At 41.8% G+C, this 11,294-nt stretch overlaps 1 protein-coding gene across 1 annotated transcript; it reads right to left on the reverse strand.

The window, feature by feature from the left end:
• Positions 1-7,991: 7,991 nt before the first annotated feature.
• Positions 7,992-8,933, reverse strand: LOC308421887 (vomeronasal type-1 receptor 4-like; the record flags this gene model as incomplete). The annotated part of the gene is made up of 1 exon (XM_080918356.1): positions 7,992-8,933. The coding sequence occupies exon 1, from the start codon at positions 8,910-8,912 to the stop codon at positions 7,992-7,994; it is 921 nt and encodes a 306-aa protein (XP_080774482.1). The 5' UTR covers positions 8,913-8,933.
• Between the last annotated feature and the right edge of the window lie 2,361 nt (positions 8,934-11,294).

Raw genomic sequence — 11,294 nt, forward strand, 5'->3', positions numbered from 1 at the left:
ATCTATATATTAACCCACTGTCAGATGTATAATTGGTAAAGATCTTTTCCCACTCTGTAGTCTGCTACTCTGACTGAGTAGCCTTTGCTCTCTAGAGCTTTTCAACTTTAAGAGGATTCATTTATTAATTTTTGGTCTTAATACCTGTACTACTGGTATTCTGTCTAGGAAGGGCCTTTTTTTTTGGTGGCAATGAGTTAAAGCCTATTTTTTTTTACATTTTCTTCTATCAGATCTAGCGTATAAACTCTTATGTTGAGACCCATGATCCATTAGGAATTTAATTTTTTTGGGTGGTAAATGTAAATATGTTTTCAGTCTACATGTAGCCGTACAGTCTGACCACCATCTTTTCTTGAAGATGCTCTTTTTTTTCCAGTTTCATTTTTGGCTTCTTTGTTAAAAATAAGTTGTCCTTAGAAAACTTAAATTTGAGCCTTCAAATTGATTCCATTGATCAACATACTTGTTTTCACATCAAAACCATTGTGTGCATGTGTGTGCATGTTTAAAAATTAATATAGCTTAGTAATACAACTTGAAATCTTGGATAGAGATACCTTTGTCATTTCTTTTATTACTTATGATTATTGTATACTATGCTATTGTTTTTAAATTTTTATAAAAATTTGAAGATTTAATTTTTTTTGTGAAGAATTGTGTTTGAATTTTGAGGGGAGTTGCACTAAATCTGTAGTTTGCTTTTGGCAAAACGCCCACTTTTCACAATATTAACCCTCTACAAACATGAGTATTGGAGAGTCTTTCAATTTCCTTGAGTCTTCTTTGATTTTTTTTTTCAACATCTCAAAGCCTTTAGTATACAAATTGTTCCCTTACTTAGAGTTTTCCCAACATATTTTTATTGTATAGCAATGGCCCAAGGAACAGAGTTGAGTTCCTAGAATCCTAAACCCTGGCTCCCATGAGGCATTGGCTCCAGCGTCAGATTGATCTTGCAGGTATGTTCATGGACAAAGATATACAACCAAAGTTTTCTTCATCCTTTCATTGGGACCTCTGAGAAAGGCATGGATGGGTCTGTCTCCTCACACAGAAACTCAGAGGAATGGCCAGCTTACCATGGCTTCCTCAGTTTGCTTCTTTATGGAGGTAGTGCTGGACACTCAGAGTTGGGCATCACCCAGTAAGGGCTGAACCCTCCCATATCAACCATTACTTAAGAAAATACCCCACTAAATTGTATATTATATAGTCCATTAGTCTATGAGCATTTTCTATTGAGGTTCCTCTTCCCAGATGATCTGAACATGTGTCAAATTGACATGAACTTAAACAGCATGCTGATATTTTCTCTGCACTTTTCAGACAGCTGTTATACAGTGTACCCTTTTGTCCAAACAGCTTTATTTACAAATGTTTATTACAATGGGCCATTGGTCTGGTTTGAGGCCTCTGGCTTCTGCTACAAAATCAATACTGGATTCTCTTGGATAAATATTGTTGCCCTGGGTCACAGAGATCCTCTAACTTTGGATCTGCAGGACCAGCCCCTCAATGTGTTCCAGCAGTTCAAAGATGGAGTGGATGTTGGGTAGGCCAACCTAGAGACCCTAGGTCTGGGCCTGATGGGAGCAGAGTTAGTGAGTCTGTCCACTGTCCTCAGCACCTGCCCCCAGGGCCAGCTTTCCCACACTGCCCAGGTGAGGGGTGGGGCCAGACATCTGGAGTGTCATAGTTGGCAGATGGTGGGGCCAGCTCTCCTGCTCTCCCTCCACTGTCTTGCACTCACCCCACCAGAGCCAGCTCTTCCTTGCTGACTAGGCAAGGAGTACAGCCAGCTGTCCTGAGTGGGGTGACTTGCAAGAGGTGGGGGCAGCTCTGTCACTGCATGCAAGAGGTGGGACAAGCTCAGCTCAGCATAGTGCTCAGACATCAACATGGCCTTTCATCTTCTACTTCCTAGTTATTATTACATGATTGCTTTAGTGTTCTCTACCCTGTAAGTTTCAGGAAGACTAAACTATAGGAACACTAGCTTGAACCTAAAGTTGGTGACAGGTAGTGCTTGACTTTAGTTACTGCCTTTCAACTTCTCTTTCATTACATATGAAGAGACTAGACCCTATCAGTGTACTAAAGGAAGCAGTATAAAATCTTGCTTTTGTTTACTGAATTATGTAAACATCCAGTTTACATAATTATGTAAACAGTATAAAATCCAGTCTAATGTTTACTGAATTATGCTATTATGTTCCATCACAAGCACACGAGCACTCATTAATAAAGGTAAACTAGTGAATGCTTAATGATTGTATCAGAGATGGGAAACTCTTAAGCCAGATGTGGTGCTGAATGCCTTTAATCCTTATCCTTGGGAAGCAGAGGCCAGCAGATCTCTGTGAGTTCTAGTCCAGGTTGTTCCACACAGCCAGTTCTATCTCACACATGGTGAAATAGTGAGACTCTGTCTCAAAAAACAAATAAGATGAAAAATAAACCAAAACAGAACAAAAAGCAAACCCTCCACATACAAACTTAGAGCTTGCCCAAAATGATCACTTTCCATGTATATTTATTGAAGCCTGTAATGCCAGGGTTTCCCTCTGTAGCCCTGTGTGTGTGTCCTGGACCTTGCTCTGAAGACTAGGTTGTCTTTGAACTCAGAAATCTACCTTCATCAGTCTCCTAATTTCTGGGATTAAAAGCATGGGCCATTAGGCCAGGCTTCCAGATGTTTTCTTAACTCATGAAGGTTCTTCCATATGTCTAAGCTTTTTAGAGACACAATATGAAAACCTCAGGGGAAACCCCCTCTAGGGTTGTCTGTTGTTGAACACAGGGACAGAGATGCATCTTGCATTTGAGGGTGACAGCTGGTAGTCTGGTTCCCCATCTTTCTGGTATGGGAGAAGTTGAGAATCTAAGGCTCAAAGCCTCTCTGAGCCTCCACTGCCTAGTAAAGAGAATTAAATGCTGCCTTTTAGAGGAATTATGTTGTGGGTTGCCCTAGTGCTGTTGGTATTTTGATGTTACTTCTGCTTCCTCAAGAGGGACCGCCCTCCACATACTCATGTGATCACGTACTCAGGTGATCTCACTGAACCTTCTCCCCATTCTGACTGGTCAAATGAAGGCTAGAGCCAATGATTCTGCAGTGGAAGGAAAAGGTGAGAAGTGAGGTCTCAGAGAAGGAGGAGAGAGAGCGAGAGGAATGGAGTAATAGGAAGTTGAAAGATCGAGCAGAACCACATGGCCTGGAGAAGCTGCAAGTAGCAATGTGTCCCATAGCTGGGAAATAAATTAGTATAAGTGGTAGATCTTCCCAACCTAGACATATAGCCCATAAATATAATAACTGGGGTGTGTGTGTGCGTTTTTAAGCTTTATTTATTTTATGTGAGTACACTGTTACTATCTTCAGACACACAAGAAGAGGGCATCGGATCCTGTTAGACACTAGCCCTCGAGGCCAAAATGCGACCTCCTCTAAGTCTGGAACTACAAGATAAGCCAGAAACATCTGGGACCTTCCGAGAAAAGCCACATATTGGCATTGTTGCCCTGGCCTCCTACCAGGCTCCGCTCCTCCCCAAACGCCCTCCCTACTGCCTTTTTCTACAGCTTAAAACTCGCTGCCTTTGAAACATTAAACAGACCTTGACAACCATTTTGCTTGGTCTTGCTCTTTCTTTCTCACCCATTTCTTCACAGGATGGTTCCCCTCTAGCCCCCCGAATAACTGAGTTCTGCAGGACAGGACAGGATCCCATAACAGATGGTTGTTACCATGTGGTTGCTGGGAATTGAACTCAGGACCCCTGGAAGAGCAGTCAGTGCTCTTAACCACTGAGCCATCTCTCCAGCCCAGGTTATATGTTTTTTGTAGGGTTTATTGCAGTAAGAAGTTATTGTAACAGAATCATGTAGGATAAAAGAATGAACTAAAGGGCTGCCATTTCTCCTCACTGGGAGGCCTGCTGAAGCTGAGAGCTGGGTCCAGCCTACTAGGGTTAAGATTCCCAGTTTGTATTTGTATTTGGAAGTCCTGTGGTTCTGAGCTTCAAGGAAGCATGGCAAAGTTGTCAGTGTCTGTCAGAAAAGTGTGCAGTCTCAGCCCTTGGAGTGCAGCTCACTTCCTCCATAACTATGACCTTTGCTTGTCAGAAGTTATTCTGGCAGTCACTAGGGTTTAACTTTTCAAAGAAAGATGTGAACTGAAAGTGCAAGCAATAAAAAAACAAAATAAAAACAAACAAACAAACAAAGAAAACAACATAAAGGCCTTGAACTAGTTTCCGGTGTCCTCTGCCCACATTTCTAAGCTACGAACCAACTAAGCGGGCCACTTGGGCTTGACATTCTACATCTAAAGACAGTAAGAGAGCATTTGGAAGGGGTGAAGAGAATTATGAACCAGGGGAGTATTGAACATTTGTGATGGATCTATTTTCTTCAATAGTGATGTGGCTGTAAGCATGTTAGCACTCTTTCTAGGCTTCACCAGCCTTTACCTAGCAACAACCAGGTAGGTGTGGCTTGGTATAAAAGGGACTGCTTGGTCTCATGTTTTTTTTTTTTTTTTTTTTTTTTGTTCTCTCCCTTCTCAACTCCCCTTCCCATGCACCCAAATAAGCTCTATTCTATACTAGCCTGTCCTATGGCTGGTACCTGTGCGGGAGTGCCTCAGTATGGGCCCGCTGAGGTATCTCCTCTCACTATACCATACCTCGTACTACCAATCATACCCCTGGCTTTATAAAAACACATCTCTGATCGTATTAGGAACTATTCACAGGCAGGGTTCACTGATGAAGATGGTTTCTGAGGACTGTAGGCTGCATAACACACCCTGAAGGCTCTATTTTCTTCCTTATTTAGATTCCACTAATTAGTCAATTTATGTGGTATTTATCTACATTCAGCTGACTTATTACTGATACATTGTTTTTCCACCACTGGTGAGATGAGCCAGTTCAAGCCAGGTTAGCATATATTTGATGTGTTTATAAAAAGATAAAGAAAATATATGTCCTGGGTTTTTGGCACCAATGTTAGGAAAAAGATCAAGAGAATAGGGGGCTATGTTCTATGGAGGTGTGGTGAGGTATGAGGGCAAGGAGGATGCCTCTGACAGACCCATGCTGGGCATCCCTTTCCCCTGAGGGATCAGCCACAGGACAGTATAGTACAGAATAAAGTTTATTCAGGGCATGGGGAGGGAAGTTAAGAGGGTAGTGGGGCAAAGAGAGACAAAAGAGAAGGAGTAGAGAAGTAGAGGCCAGTTATGAGCACATGGAGAGAGAGAAGGAAGGAAAGGGGGAGAGGAGGAAGAAAGGGGTAAGGGCAAGAGCAAAAAGGCAAGAGAAAAGGACAAGAGAGCGAGAGAGTGAGGAGGGGGCAAGCAGCCCCTTTTATAGTTCCAGGTAACTGTTGAGCAGAGCATACCTGGCTGTTGCTGGTAACTGTGAGGTGGAGTTCACAGAATCCTAATAGTATTAAAAGCAGGTTTATTTGAGAAGCTGCTTTCGGGTGGGTGAGTTCACTGATCCCAAAGATTGAAGATGGAAATCGCTATGGGGAAAGGGGTGTAGGGGAGGAAGAGAGAAAGAAACTAAAATGTCTGGATTATATAGGGAAGAGCCTAAGGGGGAATCTCAGCTCCTGGGCTGGAAAGTTGAGGGTTGGGGGTAGGGTATGCCAGGTAGGGACCCAGGGATGCTGAGAGAAGCTGGAGACCAGGTCTGCTTTGATATGTAAATTATGCACCTCAGTCTTTTGTTCTGGGACCTGGAAGCAAACAGTTATGTTTAGCATAATGTCTCACAGGTTCATGCTAGTGACAGCAATGTGTCCAACATGCAGAACTTATAAAATATGTGGTGATGTTTATACTAATGCAATCGCCAAATCTCCATAAAGCATCCATTTCCAGGATGCCTTCACTAGCCACTATATATTTATACTTGTAACTATTTTTTATCATGTTTTAAAAAGTTAAATTTATGTTCTGATTAAGATTCTACTTTATCGTTTCCCAATCTACTTTAACTTTTATAGGAAAATTAAAAATATCACCTCTAGGTGTCACTCAGAGTCCAGGCCATCCTTCGAGATGCTGCATCAAAAATTATACATCTCCTGTCTACCAGCTTTCTAATTTTTGAAATTTAGTTTAAAGTTTTTTTTTTTTTTTATGTTCCAGCATGTGTCCGTGTGTGCATCTCGGCATGCATGTGGAGGCCAGAGGACAGCATGTGGGAGTCCGCTTTCTTCTTCAGAGACAGATCGGATGACTGGGTGTCCGCAGGTGATTTTACTCAGAGTCATCTCTCCAGCCCAATGTCTATTCTTTACAGTGACCAAACGCTCCATCACTCAGTTAAACACATCTTTCTTCTCTCACTCTTCGTGTTCTTACATCATTTCCTTTTGAGTCAAATCACATAGACCGATATATAAGGTGCCTGATTTATCTGTGTCTGGTTCTTGTGAGATTAGGAGAAGCAATGGACCTTACCTATAAATAAGTCACATTTACATCAGACAAGGAAGTGGAAGGTTGGTGAAGGGACCTGCTTGTCTTGCAGAGGACTCTGGTTCTTTATCCTACACCCACATCATAGGATGCATGACAGACTGTAGCTCTAGTTCCTAGGGACCAGTGCTGTTTTCAGGTATGTATACTCACATAGACACATACACATAAATATAATAGAAAAACATGATATTTAGTAATCTGCAGTTCAATACAATACACACCAGTTACTTAAAATGTTTTGTGTACAGTGCAACCAAGCAGAATAAAGATGGTACTCATCATTGTAAAGTAGAGCCATGCGGCTCTCAGAGTTTCCAGTCAGATATGACATAGACATTCTTTTAAAAAATAGGATAAGAACTTATCTCTAGTGACTCAACAATTTCATGTTCAACAATTATATCAGTAAGTATTTTTTGGAATGTGTCCATCAGATTCTTAGACAGATGTCATTATCTTACTGTATGGATTCAGTTTAGGAAATTAAGCGGTGACGTTTCATTTAAGTAAATGTAGAGTGAGGTCCTTCCCGAGCTCCTTGGTGACACAGAGCCGCACTGGGCTGTGGAGAGCACCTGGGCAGTGACAAAGGGCAGCTGCAAGCCAGGCTTCAGTCACACTCACGGAATCATGTCAAAACAGAAGGTGCAATTTCTAAATTTCTAAATTGCACAATAGCTATAGTTGAGTACAAAATAAAACTGTACTGTGGATTTGTTATCTAATTTATTCCGTATCTCCAGTGTTTATACCTGCAAAGAACTTTCACAAATATAGCACCAATGAAGTCACCCAGGGCATTTAAGTTCTGTGACTAGTACATTTGGCTTCTATTGACTGAATTCACAGTATGTATCATTCTTTCATAATTCTATAAAATATTTTCTACACTTGGATACTTAACAGACACTTTGAGGTTCAAAACACCCTGTGGCATTAATATTTAGAATGCACATTGTCTAGTACAAGCTATGGATTTATTGGATTAACATGATCAGAGCACTATGAACTTATATAAAATTTACAAAATTCATCTGCATGCTTCTAATCTTGGTGGTCATAAAACCAGTTTTACAAATCTTGTTAGACTCATTTCTCAGTGCTAGAGCCCTGTCTGGTCCTCCAGAGAAGCCAGGTGCATTTCCAGCAACCAGGCACGGGTTCAGAGCAATCCCTGTAACTTCCTTCAGTCAGTCACAGGATGTTTGATGTCCAAGACCCCTCAGACACAGGGCATGTGTGTGCCACACAGTTGTAAATGCAGACAAACTCTTCATACACAATGAATTAATACAAATACAGAAAGGCTTAAAAAATCCCCTCAAAAGAGTAGTGAATGGAGAACGAGATTCTACATCACTGCAGTTTGCTCAAGGCTGCGAAACAACAGGAAGAGTGTCTGAGAATAAACACACACTAAACTGCTTGTAGAGTTTGTTTTACCCACACTATTGCAGAATTAATATTTCTGCATTTCTGGACATATAAATCAGAGACATTTTCTCAATTTCTCCCACTGAGCATGCCAAAATTTAATCAGAAGCCCATCCCTGTGAATTAGCACAAAGGGGCTAAAACTTGCATAACTCAGGGTCAAAAATTCTCGAGTATTTACCATTAAGGTATTTTCCCTCAAAGAGAGACTTAAAATTAGAGAAAAGGCACAATCTGTCCAATAAAAGAAAGCAAAACAGAGCATCAGAAGGAGGACGCTTTGAGCAGCTCTCAGCTCAGGGGGAGTTCTGTAGAGAAGCTTGGAGTTCTGAAGGTAGAGGACCTGCTGGTGGTGCTTGTGGAGAAGAAAAATTATGTAGCCACTGGCCCCTCCCATGGCACCCTGGAACACTGCATCTCTCAGGACCATGAGAGGGAGAAAAATCCATTTTATTTTCTGACTTGGTAATGTAAAATAACAATAGTTATCATCATTTATGAGCTGTGATACATTCAGTCTTTTATTTGTTGTGGAATTGACTAGGTTTATACATAGTAAACTATTGATTATCCAAAAGAATGAGAAGAATGGAAGGAGGTACCATGCAGACTTTGGTCTGAGCCTCCTCCACCCAGATCCTCTGGGACTGATGATGATGGCCTGGACTACAGTGAGGAGACCACTGGTACAGATGGAGAGGCCACGGGCTACCCTCTCCAGGTAAACAATGATCTTACAGCCTGTGTCATCTAGGGAGATTCTCAAACCAAAAGCTGCTAATGTCTTTGGCAATCCTTTTGTAAGAAGAATTAGGATGTTTGTAAAAGTCATGTGGATGAGAATAAGGTGTACGGGTTTCTTCTCAGAGCCTCCCCAGCAATTGAACATATAATTCACAGAAACAGAAATGTTCCCCAGAGTACCAATCACAGTCATAAGGAGGAAAATTATATCGTTAATATACTTCCAAACCATTTCTTCCTTCCTAGGTAGAAAAACTTGTATCCTGAATGCAAACGCTTTTTGAAGGAAGCCACTACAATTCTAGACATGGCTCTGGACAGCAATTTTGCATAATAGCATTTTCTGGAATTCTTAGATATATACCACAACCTACTGTACGCTACTGCATACAGACCAACAGATGAGCCATTTTCAGGATGTTATAGTTCACAGCCTGGGTCCTTATAGCAGGAGTTCTCAAGACGGTAATAATGACTGTTCCGTTTTGTGGTTTATAGTTCTCCATATCCTTCAGACATACGGTGACTGCAGTAGAGACAAATATGTAGAATATTAGGTGACCTAATCAAGAGACTATAAGGATAAATCCAGAAGGGAAACTTTCCTTTTGGGAGTAATAAAGGTATTGTAAAAGAAAACATGTGCCAATCCTTAAAAAAAAAAACGGAAATGCATCAGTAGTGAAAAGTACAAACTTTACAAACACCAGTGAGTCTGTTGGTGTTGCAATGCTGGCAACCATTTATTTTTGTGTATTTTCTTTTGTCTTCTTACTTTAAAGACATTCTCCCTATGCAAATTAGTGAGATACATCAATGCTGACGTATTCTCTCTAGTGCTGACCTTACCCACGTGTTTCATTCCTGTCTCCACTTTCTGATAGGTATCTGAAAATCTTTCTAATTCTTTAAAAAAATCTTTTAAAAATGGTTCTTTGTCACAGGAGCAGTTTTGGGTATGGGTTCCTTCTCTTGTGACCTTAGGCACAGCTCCACCCAGAGCTCTGTCCTGACTCCAGCCTGAGGATGGAAAGCATTGCCTCAGCATGTCTGTCCCATTTCTGAATCTCTAGGAACTTGTCTCCTTTGATCTCCCTGGACACAGGGACCAGTCTTGTCAGGGTCAGAAGGAAAGTGGAGGACCCGAGGCTCACACAGTCTCTCAACTCCTCCCTGTCTTAGTCAGAGAGAGGCTCCAGCTGTAATGCATCTCTCCATGACACAGTTGAGATCTTACCTTCGTGTTCTCACCTGGACCTCTGTGGTGCAGTCAGGCTCTGGGGCAGCTCTGGGAAAGTGACACTTGCCAGGTCATATTTGTACTGTCTGCCTCGCGGGGCTCTTGGCTGCCATCAGGTCTGAAGACTTCAGGTTTCATGTTGTCACAGTGTCAGGGGGAAGGGAAGGTCACTGCAGGGCTTCAGTCCCTGAAGTACAGCTTCCTTCTCTCCCACAGTTATGACATCTGTTTTGCTCAGAAGTTATTTTCAGCTTAATTAGTATTTAATTATTTTGAGAGGAAGGATGTGAGGTAAGAAAATGAACAACTTTCTGTGTACCGAGCTTCCTGTATCTCCAGAGGACCTCCTGACTCATTCATGCCCTCTGCTCACTGCTACAGTCTCTGTGAGTTCAAATGTACTTTGTATGGTTGATTCAGAGGGTTTTGTTTTTTGGTTGCCCTCCATCCTCTCTGGCTCTTATAAGCTTTTTGTCTTCTCTTCCAAAATATTCCTGTGCTCTGAGGATTTGATGGAGACCTCCAAGATAGATTTCCTCTCTGCCTGATATGTGTCTGTGGATCTTTGCATCTGTTCTATCTGCTTCTGGGGGACACCTCTCTGATGATGACTAGATAACACAGTGATCTATGACTATAGAAGAATATTATTAGGAGTCATCTTATTGATGTTTTTTTAAGACCAATAGTGCTTAGTTTTATCCTATGGTTGTCACAATTTATGGTCTGGTTCTTTGTCACAGGAGGAGTTTGGGGTATCGCTTCCTTCTCCTGGAGTGGGGCCTTAAGAAACATTGGACACTGATTAGCTTTTCTCGTACATCCTGTGCCACCAGTGCCCTAGCAATATTTTTGGACAGGACACATTGTAGATCAAAGTTTTTGTGTTGAGGTGGTGGCCACATTTGTCTCTCTGAAATGTATAAGAGTAACTTCTCACAGCAGAGTATAGAGTATAGGGGCGAAGGCTCCATGAATCACCAGCTCAGTGTCTCCATGTTCAGTGAGTTGTGTGGGTGTTGTTCTAGCCAAATGGGGCCCTGATATCAGTTTTCAGGGAGTACCTCTTTGTCTGAGGTTTGGGGTGTTTTCATAGGACAAGCTTAGCAAACAATTCAACTGAATGCAGCCCAGTCTGAGTACAGGACCCCTCACCTGGCTACAGGAGACGGCCACTTCACAGCCTATTACTCACCTTCATAGACCCAGGAACTTACCACTGCTCTTGATTTCTACATCTCCCCCGAACACTTCCCAACTCCAGCTACCTCTCTCCACACTATCTCCTTTTACCCTATCTCCTTTTCAACTCAGTCCTCCTGTTCCTGTCCCCTCATAACCTCAGTCCATCCATAATACGTTTTTTTAAGGTTC

The sequence above is a fragment of the Micromys minutus genome, assembly GCF_963924665.1.
Source record: "Micromys minutus genome assembly, chromosome: 6".
Taxonomy (NCBI): Eukaryota; Metazoa; Chordata; class Mammalia; order Rodentia; family Muridae; genus Micromys; species Micromys minutus.